This window comes from Mya arenaria, chromosome 9 (assembly GCF_026914265.1).
Source record: "Mya arenaria isolate MELC-2E11 chromosome 9, ASM2691426v1".
Lineage (NCBI taxonomy): Eukaryota > Metazoa > Mollusca > Bivalvia > Myida > Myidae > Mya > Mya arenaria.
Genome location: NC_069130.1, coordinates 13183641 through 13203645, shown reverse-complemented (window position 1 = coordinate 13203645; position 20005 = coordinate 13183641). Strand labels below are relative to the sequence as shown.

Below are 20005 nucleotides of genomic sequence, written 5' to 3'. Positions count from 1 at the left end.
TGATAGAATTGTCATGGGTAAAGTTTCTAAAAATGAATCAAATGTAGAAAATATTGGTAACCACAAAATTTAAAGACTGAATTTTGAATTTGAAATATAGAAAATTAAGTTCTTGTATAAATAATACGTAAATATTAATAATAATAATAATAAAAAAATCCTTGTGTTTCAAAATACACTAAGGATTTTTTATTTTTCCTTTAACATAAGGTTTTGAAATCACTATTTTAAATGTTGTTACCATTAACATAAGAAATCAAAAAATGAAAATAATTGTAAAAAAGACCTTCAGAGTATTTAAAATATATCATTATTGACTTTGAAATCATTGCATTACTAAATAAAACTATAATGGTTAAAGATAAATAAAGAGAAATTAGAAATCAGTTATTTTGAAAACATTAATTTTGTAGTTCTTGTAAGTTTATTATGGTGAATGTATTAAAAAAATGCATAAAATACAAGAAAACCTATTTGTATCCAGAACATTTCAATTAAAATAACATTTAATGATTTAAAATTGTAAAACTCAAATAAAAAAAGCTTTAAGAGTTATAATCAAGGATATACCATTACTATGAGGTTGTAAATTGAACAAATCATCTTAAAAATCCATACCTTCAGTGTATCCAGCAGGCATAGATGAGTGTGTCTGATTGCCAGGTCTGTACAATCTGGCTGCAGCGGTCAGTTCATCCTGATGGTCACTCCCTGCCTGGTTACCATAGTAACCAAGTCTACCCATGTCAGGCCATCCTCTCTGACCAGCTCCTGTGTATTCCCTGTTGTGGACTAACTCCATCTGTGAAATGTGCTTCCTGTTTAGGGTATTTGATCACTTGTTTATGTGTCACTGGTTTTCCACTACTGTGTGTATTTGCCACTTTTATGTCCAAAATGATGGCAATTTTTTCTGCTGTTCCTTTTTTATCTAGTATTTCCCTGGTATATGTCCAATCATTTGTGAAATTCAACAATTTTTGTTACCGTTAACACAAACTGCAAATGGCAAATGTTCAAACTCCAACCCTAGCACTTGTGCACTTTTTAACTTATGAAAAATTACACAAAATGTGAATTATTGATCATACATTTACAGATAATCATAAACAAGATAATCTTATAATAATCAGAAATGATCAATGTTTGTAATATATATTTGCTAATATTGCTAGAGAGATGTGTTTGGTATCAAGTTCAATCACTATCTGATGAGGACCACTGATAAGGCTGAAACTTTATACCAAGTTTCAGCTCTGTGATTCCTCAATAATTTACATATGAGGACCCTAAAACATATAATTACCAACATCCTACAATGTTTACCCATAACAGTTGATTCCATTGGTCCATGGCCCCTAAATTGCTATTTAGGGGCCATAACTATCAGTGGCATCAAGCCAGGGGCCAAGTTTCACACCTATCATATTAAATAATTATTGGCCTTATCTGTTCAGTATCATCTATGTCACTTCCTACACTGTTTAAAAGTGTGGCCCCTTAATTGGACCCACCTAGGTAGGAATTAATATATAATTAGTATATCCTTTCTATACCAAGATGCCTAGATTGATAACATACTTTTTGCCTAGGCACAAATGCTGATGGGCTGATAATATTCAGGTGCTTAAAAAGTTGACACTTACAATAATGTGGTATTGATTATTAGAAAAAGGATGTCATTATTATTCTATTGCTTTATAATCATTGTCATTTAGTGAAATCATGTTTTTTATTATATTTTATGATTGAAAAATGTTTGAAAATTTTAGGGCCTTATACTACATTGATAGTGTAGATTTCTTGATGTTTTTAATATCTTACAATGTTTTACATGATGTAGATAACTATTTTTATGACTTAGAATATTAATGCCTTTAGTATATGATCTATTTAATTCATTTTTTTAAATGCTCTTTGAAGATAATTCACCCCCCCCCCCCCCCCTACTGTATGTATTGTTGCTGTACCTAAGAATAAAAGCTAAAAGAAAAAAAATCAATAATTTCTATTAAAATTCTGTATTCAGTTAAGAAATACAAATTCATTTATCAAAACACTTTGAAGAAATTTAGCATATTTTAACTGAAAAATTACTAATTTTTCATTCCGTCATATATATTCAGTTGTTTCTTTGCTTAAAAAAGCAACACAAAACTTAATTAATGTTTTTTTTTTTAACTAAATCTACATAAAGTCATGGTTTATCAGATACTTTTGTGTTTAAACAATTAAAGATTTTTTTTTAAAACATATTTTATTATTGAAAGCAACAAAGTATGGAAGGCCATATATTGGACTGGAAGATGGTAAACAACTTGAAAGTCCTTTCCTAAAACGTTTAAAGTTTGGTAAAGTGTTGTATCTAAACATACACAAGAAATAAATCTAGAAATGATTGACAAATCATTAATAAGATTCAAGATTTGGCATGAATTTATTTCTCTGTGTTATCACAGAATTTAGGGCTACAGATAAAATCCACCCTGACACCATACTGTCAAAAACAAGAGCAAAACTGCACTAATCTGTTAATCTTAAAGCATTTAGTTAAAAGTAATTAAGAGAATACGTCGAGTCAACACATATATTTATCATTAAACATTTAATTGCATTTAATCCAATGTAAAACGTTAAAACTAGTATGATTTAATAAACAAATTTTTATCGTGAATCGGGGACCCTTAATGCAGTGAAATATAGAAATTGATATTTGCATTTTAGTAAATATAACAATAATAAAAATAACATTATGCTTTACCAAATAGAAAGAAAAAAACACATAGCTTGTATATTTCACTCATCAACATGGGACTAGCCCGCAATGCCTTCGTCGGGAAATTCTCTTGGTGATTGTTTGTGTTGATGTATGAGGAACCACAACAGTTGCAGCTCCGATGCAATTGTTTGGATATTCTCATCTGTGATTGAGTAGGAGATTTAAACAGTTATATATATGAATATATTTATTACATTTTAGGTATCAACACAGGAATAGCACCGATGTACTTGTCTGAGATTTCCCCCATTTCCCTACGTGGCCTGTGCGGGACATTCAACCAGCTATGTATCACCCTCGGCGTTCTAGTCTCCACAATTATGGGCCTTGACTCTGTTCTTGGAACACCAGATTTGTGGCAATATGCCTTTGGTAGGCATTTTTGAAACAAGAAGACTAGATTATATTTTGTGCAGCATTATCTTGTTTATGATTATCTGTTTATTTAGTATGTTTCTTATTATAAAAAGTTATCTTATAATAAAAAGATATACAAGACTATTATTTGATGTTTTTTTTACATCAATGATACAACAAAAACTGTAATTTTAAGAGATACAGTGAACATCTAAATTTAAGAGATAAAGTGATCTTATTTACAGTATGTCAATTTTTTATTGGTTAGAGACATAAATTTTTCTTTGAGCAATATGTGTGGGCCTATTTTTCAAAAAGTCAATTACAACAATTTTGCACTAAGCTAGGAATTATTGGTGAAGGAATTTTCAAAAAATGACTTCATTTTTTCAGCCTTCCCCCTGGTTCTGGTAGTCTGGCAGCTGGTGACTCTCTCGTTCTGTCCGGAGAGCCCTCGATTTCTGTTCATAACAAAACACTCTCAGGAAGAGGCACATAAAGGTGAGAATGGTCTAATGGTTTAGGTGGCGGCCTCTCACCCAAGAGGTTGTGGTCTTAAGCCCCCAATAGGGGTACTTTCTCATGTCAAAAAGGACACAGTGAGCAATGATTTTCCGCCCTGTCATTTTCATGGGAGGGCTTTTGTCCGCCTTGTCATTTTTGGACGGGAGGGCTTTTGTCCGGGAGGGCTTTTGTCCGTTTTCCATGATTTCTTCCTAGGAAGAGTGATTTATCTCGGCTTTCATCGATCTTTACAAGCGCTCAAAATTAGATGCGTATTATCCAAAGGTATTGATAAAGGGGATAAAAAAAAGGGTTATGTTTTATGTCTTTCAATGAAATATTATTTTATTTCCCTGATGTTGTTTTCAATACAGTGAGAAAAATATCTATTTTAAAACTCTTTGTTTCAAACTTCTTGTATAATTTATTTCACATTTACGCATTTAAGACTTTAAGGGCAGTGATATATTTATGCATGTGAAGTCCTAAACCCTTTTTTTCCCCAAGGGACCCATTATCCCTAAATAAAAAATACGGTATATCAGAATCCTTGAGATGCTCTCTTTTAAGTATGAGCACAAAGTAATGCTTGGGACTCTCAGATTTTCCCTCAGGACCCATGGTTGTGAAATATGGGAGGACAGGGGATGATGTATGGAAGTAGATTTTAAACTGAATCACTGCAAGGGCTCTTATAATCTCAAATGAATGACATAAAAAAAATTAGGGAATACTTTTTCAAAACAAATATTGTACCCATGTTATTGAATTTTTAATGGAAATCATGTTTTGTGTTGAAAACCTAGCAGTATATACAGTTACAAAAAGCATTATGTTTACTTTTAACAACAACAATATCTATTTAACTGGACATGTACACCATATATTGTATATTAACAACACCATATTTATATTGTTTGTCTTCCCTACTTCACTATTTCCCCAAATGTCCCACACCAGTGTGTTTTGCCTGCCACCACCTCCTGTATACAATACCCCACTGCTATGTTGACACATTATCACACTGTGCTAACATGTGCTTATAAGCCTCTTAGGCTGATTAGTAGACATTCCTAACAGTGGTCTGATAATTTATTGTTAATTGCTTCGGGATATTGTTTTATTATGACTGATCTTTGTCTCATTATACAAATTTTCAACATGTTAAGTATTGTATGTCTTTTAATTTTTAATTGAAATTATATTTTGTGTTGAAAATCTAGCAGTATTCTCTCTTGCTAACATTCCTGCTTCAACCCCTAAGCCCCATTCCCTTACTTTCCAGTCTCACTCTCTCTTTTGCATTTAAAACAATGTAAAATGTTATGGTTTTCATTTGGATTTCTTCTCATATGCATACAGGTAATGGGAAGAAGGCAAACTGTTTACTGTCAACAACAACCATATTTATTTAACTAGACATGAACCCCTTATATTCTAAATTAACAACAGCACATATTGTTTGTCTTCCCTACTTTACTATTTCCCCTACTAGCCCAGACCATCCACACCCACATTGTGTTTTCCTGCCCCCTCCTGTGTACAATACCACACCTCTGTGTTGACACTATTGACACATTATCCCACTGTGGTAATATGTGCTTATAAGCCTCCTCCTTACTGTGGTCTTATAATTCATTGTTAATTGCATTGTGTAATTATGACTGAACTGTGACTTATAATCCAAATGAAATGACAAATTTACATGTTCATACAAACATAGCAAGCAATAGTATATTGCAGTAATGATTGCTTGATTGATAAACATGTCCCTTATTAGAATATAAAGCATGTATCAAGATTGATTTAAATTTGAGTTAGAACCATGCCAGGTTTCCTAATGTTGCTGCAATTACAGTAAAGGCCATACCAATTTTTTTCTCTATGAAGTTTCATTTTTAAAGCCTACCTACAGGGCATGAAGGAACAATCAAAATGGTATAGAAAAAATCAAAAGATCTCTACAAAAAATATCACGTGATAGATTATTTCACATTTAAAGATCACAAATAAAGCATGATCATTTACATTTGCAGGTATGTGTATCTAGCAACACAAAATCATTTTTATGTGATATTTCTTGAAATACTCAGTGCTATTATAATTATTTACCTCTCGAAAAATCATATTTTTTTCTGAACAAAGTTTTGGTAAATGGCAGATTTCACGTTTTGGTGACCAAAAAGTTCCCGGCGAATATTGATTTTTAAAATTTATTGCAGATTTGTGATTTCAACATAATCTTTTACAGCAATTTCTTATCTATCTTATTTTAGAACATTTGCAATGATTTATTCATGCATTTTTATAAAAAAAAGAATTTTGTATCACCATACCATTTGTGCTAGTGTTACAATATTGCCGGTAAAAACTTGTTTTTTTTAATATTTTGATCCAAAGAAGTATTTTGTCTTGCACTAAATGGTTCATTTATCTATAAAACAGATTGTACAGACAAAAAATAAAGATTGTTTCGTTTTTCTCAAATAAATTTATTGAAACAAACCCTAATTGGACAACAAGACAGAAAATGTTTTCTGCAAACATAGGTTTTCTTTTTATATCAGATCAGATAAGCTATAAACATAAATGTTTTGTTGTGGTAATATAAATGTCTCTAGTATGGTGCAATTATCATTACCTTTGATATTAAACATATATATTATAAATTGCTAATTGCGAGTATGTGCTAGTGTTACCACAAAACAGAATGAGTAACATTAGCAGTATGTCACATTAGCAGTTGGACAGAATGTTTCACAACAAATTAAAATACAGACCTACCACAGACTGTTTGAGCTTGATACAGTATAAAACAAACTATATAAATGATTGATAAACACGGTCAATTGATAATCACAAAAATTCTTAATTCTGTCCAATAAATAACGATATCAAACACAAAAGCGGTATGAATTCAATATAAACTACGTACCTAATGAATGAATACTTACAAACGATAGTTTACAGACGACATTGTTATGTTCGAATAATTGACTCTGGGAAAGTCATCAAATCAACGATTTTCTTGCTTTATTAAGCGCTTGTCTTAATGCTAGCGTGACATAATGTTAACGTTACATCGAAGGACAGAATGAGCCAAACTTGGATTAAGTTTTTATCAACGGTATTCACCACTATTTTTATCATTTCAATGTCAACTGTGAACCAGTCCAATATAAAAGTAATCGCTACCCGGATGTTAACCCTCAGTCGGTGTAAATTATTCACGAATAGAAAAGGTGCTATCGTCATGCTAAAATGGGACAGAATCGATTTTGAGTAACATTAACACATTTTTAGACCTAAAAAACTTTATGATCGGGAATGACCAATTTCTTGTTACATGCAATACTGGTTTTATACGACACGTAGTCTTTGTTTTCAGTGATTTAATAAAGGTGTGTTTAGGCTTAAAACAGTTAGCAGTGGATCATGTCTGCTAATGTTACACAACAATTCGAGGACAGATTACCGTAACGTTATCACCATGCGCAATTACCGAAAATTTAAGTATATTACGAACGAAATGCAATCATTTTAGATATATTATTGTTTTAATTAACATTTCTTGCAAACATTATTCAACAGACAAGAATAAAATACTTACCAGATGTTACTGAAAAGCATCCTCAAAAAAGTGGTATATTGGTACCGGGAAGATTTTCTGTCTTTTTTGTCCTAAATATCGGCATATTTTTACATTTTTTACCTTATTTAACACAATATTTTCATTATTTTAATACAAATCACTTCTATTAGGTGTTCTTATTGGGTTGGGAAAGGCAATTGCTGTATATATGACGTTGACATGCAATAACAATAAATGAAAGCAAATGGGCCAAATAATTGCCTTTTTTGTGAAATCTGCCATATTTTTTTTTGTGAAACAAAGTATCAATTTAGCATTTTCACACCTAATATAGATATTTGTCAAACCCAACCATGTCACTAAACATATAATACATTTGGCATTGCCTAATTAGCAGTCAGTTTGCTAACAGTCCGAAAACCCACTTTGATGAGCTGAGATGTGGTTTAAATGTTCTCAGAAAAGATCACGTTCAAGCTTGGAGTAATTTTAAAGTATTTGTGTTTTTTCTACAAAATGTCTTTACATTGGTGGTTATGAGTTTATTTATACTCACTCAAGACCCATGCGGTGAGTGCTCCGATAAGATTGTTAGTCATTTTAGGTTTTTGGACCATAGTACACAGAATGTAACCCTGGTTAGAGCTACCCTGGTTCTTTAACATGGAACAGATTATTGCTCTCACCTAGGACCCCCATTGAACGTCTGTCCTGTAAGACGAGTAGTAATGTGCTTTCAAATGCTGTACTCTCTATAACATATAGACATCAAATAAGACACAAGCCATTCAAGTCTCACACATCTAGTGTGACAGTCATGATGTTGAACCCCAGATCATGCTCTGATGCAGACCGTTATAAATCACACACATATATATGGTATTTTTGTCTCTATGTGTGTAGTCAAACAATGTATTTCTCTTCAATATTTTATGGTGAAAAAGTGGAAAATATATTCCTATGCAGGTTTCTTTGGCCATCAGGTTGAAAAAGTACAATTTGTAAGTTAAAATTTCTTGATTCACTTCATTTGTAATTTTCAGCCCATATGTGTCACTGGCTCTTATTGGATGCTATGTTTTGAGATGCCTTACTGCTGTAACCACTGGCTGAAATCAGGTGTTTGACTTGTCCTACTGAAAACTCGCCTCATTCGGAATGACTTTTAGCCCATGACAGCTCTTTAGTTGTTTTTGTTGCTTTGAACAGACAGGTGCAATCGTTAAGCCCAATATATGCCAGATTCCCCCCAATGTTGACACAAGCTTTCCTCTCAGTTGCAAACATTTCCTGATAAGCCCCAATGTGGCTGGAGGGCTCCCGGAGAGATCACTTACTGCTGATAATTGCAGCTGATTATAATCTCAGTAGGGATTATTTAATACTGTATGGTCTGGCTTATATAATATTGCAGAGATGTTTACAGGTAGATACTATGTTTTTATATTTTATTTGCGTTGAAAGAATATGGCCATAGCCTAAGTGTTGTTGTTGTTGCTGGTAGTGTCATAAGTATCAGCAGCTTATTTGTGGGAAGAACATTTTGCAATATTAAAAATAATAAATAAAAGCTGCACTCTCACAGGTTAATTGGTTTGGCAACTTTTTTATTTTTTGGTTTCAGATGAGCCAAGATTTGTATAAATATCTGGAAATCAGTGATATAAACTGCTGACATAAGAGCAGATCGCAGTTTTCATATTTACGTTTGAAAATTAATGTTTTATGGCTAAAAGCGTTACTATTGCTTTAAGAAAAACAATTATTGCCTATATTCCGATGTAAAAAAATCAAGAAGAGCTTTAGCCTTTAGCTTTGCGCTCTTGGTTTTTTCATCTAACAGACATAAAAAATAATGGCTGACCTTATACTGACTCATTGAAAAAAGTTTGGTTGAGCTCATTGCAATCAAGCAATCTTTGAAGATCACAAATTCACAGCATTTTAACAATTTTAACCTCATTTTTCAGCGCTGGTGTGGTTGCGGGATTCTGAAAATGTTGATGATGAAATTTCCGAGATGATTCAAGAAAGAGAAGCTGCCAAAGATATGACAAAGGTACCACTGCCTATCCATGCATACGTTTGACCTAGGGCAGGGTGTGCATTAGCTTGTCTGTTCTTGTTTTTTTAAGGAAAAAAGTGGAAATTATTATTGTAGCCTTGGGGTCTTCATACTTTTCAGTAGATTTAACTCAGGCTTTATCATTTATGAGGTTATGCCCCTTTATCATATAACTCTGGCTTTATCAATATTCAACTTATGCCCCTTTATTGTATAACTCTGGCTTTATCAATGGTCGAGTTATAATCCTTTATTGTATAACACTTGCTTTATCAATAGTCCAGTTATGACCCTTTATTATATAAATCTGGCTCTATCAACATTCCAGTTATGACCCTTTTTCATATAACTCTTGCATGATTAATAGTCGAGTTATGCCCCTTTATCATATAACTCTGGCTTTATCAATAGACAGTTATGACCCTTTATCATATAACTCTGGCTTTATCAATAGTCAGTTATGCCCCTTTATCATATAACTCTGGCTTTATCAATAGGAGAGTTATGCCCCTTTATCGTATAACTCTGGCTTTATCAATAGTCAGTTATGCCACTTTATTGTATAACACTGGCTTTATCATTAGTCATTTATGCCCCTTTATCATATAATACTGGCTTTATCAATAGTCAGTTATGCCCCTTTATCTTATAACTCTGGCTTTATCAAAAGTCAGTTATGCCCCTTTATCATATAACTCTGGCTTTATCAATAGTCAGTTATGCCCCTTTATCATATAACTCTGGCTTTATCAATATTCAACTTAAGCCCCTTTATTGTATAACTCTGGCTTTATCAATGGTCGAGTTATAATCCTTTATTGTATAACACTGCCTTTATCAAAAGTCAGTTATGCCCCTTTATGATATAATTCTGGCTTTGTTAATAGTCAGTTATGCCCCTTTATCATGTAACTCTGGCTTTATCAATAGTCAGTTATGCCACTTTATTGTATAACACTGGCTTTATCATTAGTCATTTATGCCCCTTTATCATATAACACTGGCTTTATCAATAGTCAGTTATGCCCCTTTATCATATAACTCTGGCTTTATCAAAAGTCGAGTTATGCCCCTTTATCATATAACTCTGGCTTTATCATAAGTCATTTATGCCCCTTTATCGTATAACACTGCCTTTATCAAGTCAGTTATGCCCCTTTATCATATAACTCTGGCTTTGTTAATAGTCAGTTATGCCCCTTTATCATATAACTCTGGCTTTATCAAAAGTCGAGTTATGCCCCTTTATCATATAACTCTGGCTTTATCATTAGTCATTTATGCCCCTTTATCGTATAACACTGCCTTTATCAAAAGTCAGTTATGCCCCTTTATCATATAACTCTGGCTTTGTTAATAGTCAGTTATGCCCCTTTATCATGTAACACTGCCTTTATCAATATTCAGTTATGCCCCTTTATCATATAACTCTGGCTTTATCAAAAGTCGAGTTATGCCCCTTTATCATATAACTCTGGCTTTATCATTAGTCAGTTATGCCCCTTTATCATATAACACTGCCTTTATCAAGTCAGTTATGCCCCTTTATCATATAACTCTGGCTTTGTTAATAGTCAGTTATGCCCCTTTATCATATAACTCTGGCTTTATCAAAAGTCGAGTTATGCCCCTTTATCATATAACTCTGGCTTTATCATTAGTCATTTATGCCCCTTTATCGTATAACACTGCCTTTATCAAAAGTCAGTTATGCCCCTTTATCATATAACTCTGGCTTTGTTAATAGTCAGTTATGCCCCTTTATCATATAACTCTGGCTTTATCAAAAGTCGAGTTATGCCCCTTTATCATATAACTCTGGCTTTATCATTAGTCATTTATGCCCCTTTATCGTATAACACTGCCTTTATCAAAAGTCAGTTATGCCCCTTTATCATATTACTCTGGCTTTGTTAATAGTCAGTTATGCCCCTTTATCATGTAACTTTGGCTTTATCAATAGTCAGTTATGCCCCTTTATCATGTAACTCTGGCTTTATAAATAGTCAGTTATGCATTTTATTGTATAACACTGGCTTTATCAATAGTCAGTTATGCCCCTTTATCGTATAACACTGCTTTTATCAAAAGTCAGTTATGCCCCTTTATCATATAACTCTGGCTTTGTTAATAGTCAGGTATGCCCCTTTATCATGTAACTCTGGCTTTATCAATAGTCAGTTATGCCACTTTATTGTATAACACTGGCTTTATCATTAGTCATTTATGCCCCTTTATCATATAACACTGCCTTTATCAATATTCAGTTATGCCCCTTTATCATATAACTCTGGCTTTATCAAAAGTCGAGTTATGCCCCTTTATCATATAACTCTGGCTTTATCATTAGTCAGTTATGCCCCTTTATCATATAACACTGCCTTTATCAAAAGTCAGTTATGCCCCTTTATCATATAACTCTGGCTTTGTTAATAGTCAGTTATGCTCCTTTATCATATAACTCTGGCTTTATCAATAGTCAGTTATGCCCCTTTATCATATAACTCTGGCTTTATCAAAAGTCGAGTTATGACCCTATATCATATAACTCTTGTTTTATCAATAGTCAGTTATGCCCCTTTATCATGTGACTCTGGCTTCATCAACAGTCAAGTTATGCCTCTTAATCATACAACTTGGGCTTCATCAATAGTCGCGGTTTACCCTTTTTTTGACTCAGAGAGTGAAATGTGAGGAAAAAGGTAGCACAATCCTGTCGGTCACCAAAAATAACTGTATCATTAAATTTGAGGAAAAAAGGACTAAAAGGGCTTTATAATTGATATGTTTTGCAGGCTGTTGTCTACAAAGTACAGTACACTGTATATATTATAATGTTGTTTGTTACTGAAAGGAACCAGTTGTTGAACAAGTTTTGCTCTTGTAGTTGTAAACGAAACAGACTTTTGTGAACTAATATTCTTTATTGTATATATTTGCAGTTCACGATTGGCGATTTATTCAACAGTGAGGAACTACGGAAGCCGCTGTTTATCTGTATTGTGATGCATCTGTCTCAACAGCTATCTGGCATTAATGCTGTAAGTTCATTACATCTATATGTAATAATGTTGCAACAAGACATGCATGAGAGAATGGTGGTCTGTCTCTCATCATAGAGGTCATTGGTTTGAGCCATCTTTTGGCATGTCAAAATGGACACTGGTTCCAGAAAGGACGCATTGTATTAAAGCTTTAAGCTTTCTTCTCAATTCTATCAATACATTTCGACCAAAATTATGCATTCTTTATGTACTAAAGCTTGCATTTTCACTTGTACTAGTTTGATTATGCTTTATGTTTGTATTTTTTATCTTATCTAATTAAATACTGTTTAAACCAATGGACACTGGTTTCTACAATGGAAGGAAACCGTAGAATGCATCTAAAAGCTTAGGTAAATTTTATTTATTTTTACAACCATTGTGAAGAAATGTATATTAACTTACGTGAAACATCATTGGCGTTTGCACGATGTTGCCCTAGAATGTTGCCTTGTGCTATGGGCACAAAGAAAAACCAACTTGTCCGCTGACCTCCATCCAGGCTAGGAATGGGACATCATTCTTTTGGCTACTTGAAGCAGCTTTCGACACAAGCATGAAAGTTTAGAAGTAAACTTAATCCTAAAAATCCTAATTTAACAGTATAAATTTGAAAAAAAATAAAACAAGCTAATAAACAACTGCAAGATGGTTCTATATTTCTTTATTATTTCAACATTATTTTCCTTTTTTTATAATCTAACTTCCATGCTTGTGATGGAAGAATTGATATTACTATGATTCTATGCTATTACTATGTCTCAGCCTATGGTTTTGGTAGAATGTGCACTTAATCCTTTTGTCTAATATTAAGTACACAACCGCCAATTTTAGTTATTAATTTCGACTAAAGACTACTAAGTGGCATTTATTTTTGATCTTTTAAACAATAAGATGGCGCCATCATTATAGCTGCATCAAATGTACTTGTTTTAGATGATATTTGGTTGTTCTTTTAATCTATTATCAGCACACTGCTCTTAATCGGTGTCTTAATTAGCAACGTTATGATTCTTAGATTGGCCGCTACCTACTGCACGTTTACTTATGTACTACAGCTATTACAGTGAACTTTAATTGTGGTCAATAGGGTGAGTAAGTCTTTAGGTCAACAGGGTGGGTAAGTCTTTAGGTCAACAGGGTGAGTAACTCTTGAGGTCAACAGGTTGAGTAACTCTGTAGGTGAAATGGGTGAGTAAGTCTTTAGTTCAAGAGGGTGAGTAACTCTGTAGGTGAAATGGGTGAGTAACTCTGTTGGTGAAATGGGTGAGTAAGTGTTTAGGTCAACAGGGTGAGTAACTCTTTAGAGCTCACCATTTGATTTGATTGACTTAACATTTGATTGTATTTTGAATTAAAATATAATTATGTACTGAAATTTTAAGTATTATTTATGTTTCAGGTGATCTACTACTCAACAAGTATATTTGAGTCTGCAGGGTTGTCTGAGAAAGGTGCCCAGTTCGCGACCTTAGCAACAGGGGCAGTTAACTCCTCCATGACCTTTGTATCAGCCCTCATAATGGATAAGCTGGGCCGACGGACATTACATCTCACTGGGCTGGGAGGAATGTTCATCTTCAGTTATATACTCACTCTAGGACAGATATACGAGGTAGGTACTTTTGCATTTAAAAAAACACACATACACACAATTTTTATACACCCATTTAAAAATTGTGTCATTTCTTGGATTACCCATAGTGGAAGGTGGAAGGGCATTTAGTGTCCACCAAAGTAGGCTACCAGTAACTCGCATGTTTTAAGGAAAAACTGCTTTTGTTTAGTTTGATAACCATTCTGTTTGTTTCAGTCTCTCCTAAGTTATGGTTCTTTAAGTGCAAAAAATTGACTGTTAAACAAGGCTCCTCTCTAGCTTGACCATTTGTTACTAAATCTTGACCAACAACACATTATCACCCTAGAAGAACTCAAGAACACGTATTGAAATTGAGCCGTAACTGAGTTCTTGCATTTTAAGGTGACAACTAGCCACAGTAATGGGCATTAAGGGAACTTTTTTAACATTTGGATATTCATTATGCACCAATCAATTGTAACCATGGCTCCCCCAGACCCGGGGTATAGCGGGGACTTTACTTTTGGTCCAGCCAACCCGAGTAAAATCCCCGCTCTGCGTGGACAAACTGCTGGTAAAATCCGCCAAATGCTTCCGCACCCCGGGGCCCATTTGCTGAAAGCAAGCTAAAAATCACTTCGATATTTTCACTGTTCCAAACCATAAATTTTGGTGCATTCGTGCATCCTTCCATCTGTCAGTCACACCCTTTTTTCTTTTATTTCCAGCAATATGACAAGCACACATGGCTGGGTATAATATGTGTGGTTGCTGTGATAGGATACATTATATCATTCGCAACAGGGCCAGGTAAATATAATGTAACTGTGTATTACTTACAGTAAATCATTGTGTATATGATGCTTTCGTAGGACGCAGGCAAAAAAATACAAGAAAAATCAAGGCAAAAAAACTTAATACCACTAATAGCATATAAAGGACACACAATAAATTAAGATTCAGTGGTTGAGTTTGAAATATACCTATGGCTAACTTTTGGCTTGTTGTAGTGTCAAATTTAGCTTGTTGATTCAGAAGATTCAATTTGCTGAGTAAAGAAAAGTAACTATAAAACGTTGAAATGTTTTCAAGTGTTCTAATAGCTGATAGGCAATTCTGAAAAACAGCTGGGGGTCTGGGTGAGTACACCAGATTCATGCACAAAGCAGGATTAAATGGCTTAGACCAATTTTGAAATTGTTTCCATAGACATTAATTCATTTCAGGTACTGCCTACTGGTTTTCAAGCAAATAGCCATATTTATTGCAAAAAATAATGATTTTGAGAAATGTTTCCATTAAATTATTTTGAGATCATTCTCATAAATGCCTATTGTTTTATATAAATCATATGTATCAATTTAAGGCCATAATAATGAAAACAACTCTTAAAAAAAAACAACTTTAAAAAAACCCAAAAAACCCTGCTCCCTCTTTTTTTAAATGTGCATTACAAACTTCAGATTATTATTTCTAGGCCTGTGTCAATTTAAAACCATAATGCATGTATTCCGCCTCCACTGCAGGTGCAATTCCATGGTTTTTCACTGCGGAGCTGTTTTCCCAAGGTCCAAGATCAGCAGCAGTCAGTATCGGCGTTGTTGTTAACTGGGCGGCCAACGCTATTGTTGGCATAACATATCCATTCCTTGAGGTAATTATTTATACCGTTGGTGTTTTTATTCAGCAAGGGATAGTATTCTGTTACTTTTATGCTAGTGAAAAGTTACGCCAAATATTTCCAATGGTACAACCTGTACCACCATATTGTTAATCATAAATATTTAGTAGGGATGGCAACGAGTATCCGAGTACTCGATCGAACGTCCGAGTACTCGAGTACCAAATCACTACTCGAGTACTCGGAAAAAAAAATAAAAAAATCTATAAAAATCACCAAATACACGATTTAAAGACAAAATATCAGATCTGGTTAGTTGCCAAGAGGACAATTAACGGTCCCTCTAATCCCCGCTATATACACAATTGACCTCAATCAATTAGTTGACAGTTGTTGTGATAGTTGCAAACTGTCAACAAAGGACCCCTATTTCAAATTAGCACTGATGTCAATTAGCGAAGTTTTGATAGCGGTACTTTCACCTACACTATTCTATTTTATCTCAATTAGAGACCGTTACGAGAATTGATTTCTTAATGGGCGTATTTTAACTATTTTTGCAATGATTATCACAATTGATTGGTTGATATTAAATCAAGAATTATGAATATTAATGAGGTAAACAACAATTACACAGTACGAAAATCTATCATTTAAAAAAAATAAAAATTGTAGAGTTAACAACTCAACAACTGAACTTCGTATTGAATTTAGTTCACTATTTTTATGTATGCTATTATAAATTTTCGTTCATTGTAATTCTGATTGTTGTTCATTTCCGCAGTGCATACTTGTATAAAATGAAACGAATAAGACAAAATTAAAGCCTGATACAACATTTGTTTTCTTTTAATATCATTTTTTGTTAAAATAGTAAAAATACGTAATGAAAGTTTACTTTAAAGGTGAAAATGACCAATAATACGACCAACGCACAATATACGTCATTGACGATACATGTATACACAATCTTGTCTTTGCGAACACATATTCAATTTTTCTGAGTAATCGAGTACCCGAGTACTCTATCGAACGATCGTCCGAGTACTCTAGTATTAATTTTACTACTCGTTGCCATCCCTAATATTTAGTATTCAACTGTATGTTCATTAATCCAAAATACTTATTGAATTTTTTGATGTGCTATTAAGTTGAAAACTTTTTATGTATAATGATAAATATATTTTCCTTGTCTCCTCCAAGATTGTCCAATATAACTTTTATTTTACTGTGTTCTTTGTCATGCTGCAGTTATGTAATAGTATCACCAAAGCATTTGTTCATGTTGTTGTTGCTCAGAGCATTCATTAAATCAGTGCTGCTAAAGAAACAATTCTCAAACATTTTTATACATTTTCTTGTATTTTACTTTTATGGTGATATGGTCAATTTCCTATTTTCCTTCCAATTCAGCTTATTTTTTGCTGTAATTGTAAATATATTCTACATTAAATACCAAAAACTTTTTTGTCTGTTTCAGAAAAAGATCAAGGCATATTCCTTTGTACCGTTTGTGGTGCTACTGGCCATTTTCTGGACGTACACATTGCTCAAAGTTCCTGAAACTAAGGGGAGGAGGATTGAGGAAATTACAGCTATGTTTCAGACCAAGCGACATGTACGATATCGACAGATACGGAGGAATGACTCGGGTGATGAGACGGAGTGAAAATGATGATAGATGTATGGGTTTGACATAGTAAACATATACTGTATATTTATTGAATTTTGGACCCAATTTCTTCAAACATTCTAGTAACTAATAACAAAGTTAAGCTAAGATCTCTATATTTGTTTGGTATAATTTATGTTATAATTTCTTTTTTAGAGTTTTTGGACTTATAAATTTGGAAAATATCTTTATGATTATCACCATATACTATTTTTTAGTAACATATAGATTAAGTAAGATTAAAAAAGAAATTTGGCTAAAGGAAATAAGCTACTTAAGCTTATTTTGTTTAAGAACTTTTGAGAAATTTGGGCTGGGTGTTAGAAAGAAATTTTCTCCCACCTCAGATAAGTAGATCCATTAATTTAACCATGCTAGAAATTCTTATCTTGCCCACGGGCAAAGATAAAATGCCCGTATGGAACTTCTTTAATGGTCACCACATTTTAATTACCTCCCTTGTTGAAGACTGTCGTCTGTAGCGCATCATGGAAACCTTGTCTGGTGGCAATATTTAGAACGCGAGTTAATTATTTCTCGCTTCAAATGTCACCAGAAAACAGTTTTTACGCACTTTTCAAGAAATAATGCTTCACTCTACTTAGAACTATTTAAAGACCGATCAGACCATTTACATACTCTGAATCACTACGCGAATATCCATGACAACCACGAATTATTGCATATCCGTACGTATCACTAAGCACAAAAGAGTTCCGGCAAAAAATTAAATTTTTTACTTAATTTTGTTTAACTGAGGTGGGAGAAAAAGCATCTACCATAGCCGCTCGTGTAAGATAGGTTCATCCTGGTAAACCTCGTTTCCGCAAAACACCCTACGCTCGGGTCGGAATGAACCTATCTTACACTCTCGGCCATGGAAGATACTTATAATCACACAGAGTGATCACAAAAAGTAGTCTTTTCACAGGTTGTTGTGCTTGTGAATATATATTTTCTATGATCAGGGGTTGATAAATAATAATACTCATAACCTATTGGTTAATTCTCATTTATCAGATATAGTTTGCTTTCATGTTATAAATTATTGGCTCAGGGGATTTGATTGTAAATATTAAAGCTGCACTCTCACAGCTTGACCGTTGTGACATTTTTAAAAAAAAAAAATGGTCTCTGAATCAGCTGATTTTGGCATCAATCCCATCAATTCAGTCATATCAGATACTGGAAACTCATAATAGAACAAATCTCAATTGTTTGGTAAATTGCCAAATATTTCATTTCCCTGAAAATTTTAGTAACGAGTTTTGCCATTGAAAAAATTCAATTTTCGAATGTAAATTTGAAAAATTTATATCTGATCTTTTGTCAGAAGTCTTATATCACTGGTTTTTAGACATTTTACAGTACAAAAATATTTGCTCATTCCAAGACAAAAAAATGTTGTCAAATGTCAATCTATGAGAGTGCAGCTTTAAAAGTTTGCATTTATCTTTGTATTTTTTTTATGTTATTGTACATATTTTGATGGTCATGATTGAATTTGCATAAGATCATGTGATAAAAACATTAAACCAGTAACTTTTAGGTGGTAACTCCTCTTGGAAAAATGCATATCATATCTTTAACATGTTTGCACCATTTGTCACAATTTTATTTATTTTTTTTGATAACAAAATTTATATTTATAATTTGTATTGTTTATGTCCTATGTGAATGCAGTAGGGCACACGAGGAAATATTCCATGAAACATGATAGCATTTCTTGGTCATATGCTTGCTTGCCCTACAGGGTTCATACAGTTTAAATGCTATCAATAATTATATTTTAATACATTTTAAATAATTTTTCATTACAATTAAAAATGAGCCATCATCTTCTTCAGTTGAGTATTTGTTCTAAAAGAAATGTAACCAATAACACACGTTTGTATAAATGAAATTTTAATGAATAGCTGACTTTTGTTACGCCATATATCATTCGTTATGTGACCTCACGCTATTAAATCCAATCAGAGTGCAATATTGAAACAAACAATGACATCATATCTTCTTACATGTTATACAATATAAAAGTAAACTTTCACCTATAAAAAGGACAAGGTAAATGTAAATATTTAGAAATGAATACTGATAATACCTCTACTCGTGCATATATTTTCCAGCTTTGCTTTGTTTTATGTATTTTACTTGGTGACTAGTATACACCTGCATATTTTGGGAGGGTGCAATTGCTGTGATATCAATATATTTGTTTATTTATATACATATAACATTATATAGGTAGTATGATAACTTTGTTTATAAAAAATAAACACACAAAAAATCAGTTTAAATTTCTCTTTTTTTAAAAGACACTACTCCACTGGTTACGATAAATAGAAATGAGAGAGGTGAAGGCAGGACCTTCAAAAGGCTGTCAGAACTTTGTTAAAGTTAACAATGTGATTAACGACATTGTAACCTTTTAAAGGCGAACTATTTTATGATGTGCTCATCTAATTAAATTAAACAAGTATGCGCTGAAACAGCTAGTTGTCTCAATTCTTATTAGGAAAACTGTGGATCATAAGAGTCTTTAAGAGCATTAACAAGGATAACTTTTGCATTGTTGTAAACCTGAATGAAGTTCTTAACAATTGGCCAAATGATATATTTTTTGTTTGACCAATTAATAAATAACATAAGCTCTATAGAGCTTTCTATTCAGACGAATATGTGTAAAGTAAAATAACGATGTCAATGTGATGAAGAAGCTCAATTCCTTATTCATAACTAGAACTTTTCATGCATATTAGACATGTATTTGCGGTTATGTGACCAGTGCTGGA

At 33.1% G+C, this 20005-nt stretch overlaps 1 protein-coding gene across 1 annotated transcript in view; it reads left to right on the top strand.

Moving 5' to 3' along the window:
• Positions 1–19504, top strand: part of LOC128203089 (solute carrier family 2, facilitated glucose transporter member 3-like) — a 45398-nt gene extending 25894 nt beyond the window's left edge. Inside the window, exons 5-12 of the mRNA XM_052904358.1 lie at positions 2981–3151; positions 3530–3637; positions 9203–9291; positions 12240–12338; positions 13744–13956; positions 14649–14730; positions 15447–15574; positions 17022–19504. Coding sequence (XP_052760318.1) covers positions 2981–3151; positions 3530–3637; positions 9203–9291; positions 12240–12338; positions 13744–13956; positions 14649–14730; positions 15447–15574; positions 17022–17210 — 1079 coding nt within the window. The 3' untranslated portion in view covers positions 17211–19504. The remainder of the gene's footprint in view (positions 1–2980; positions 3152–3529; positions 3638–9202; positions 9292–12239; positions 12339–13743; positions 13957–14648; positions 14731–15446; positions 15575–17021) is intronic.
• The last annotated feature ends 501 nt before the right edge of the window (positions 19505–20005 follow it).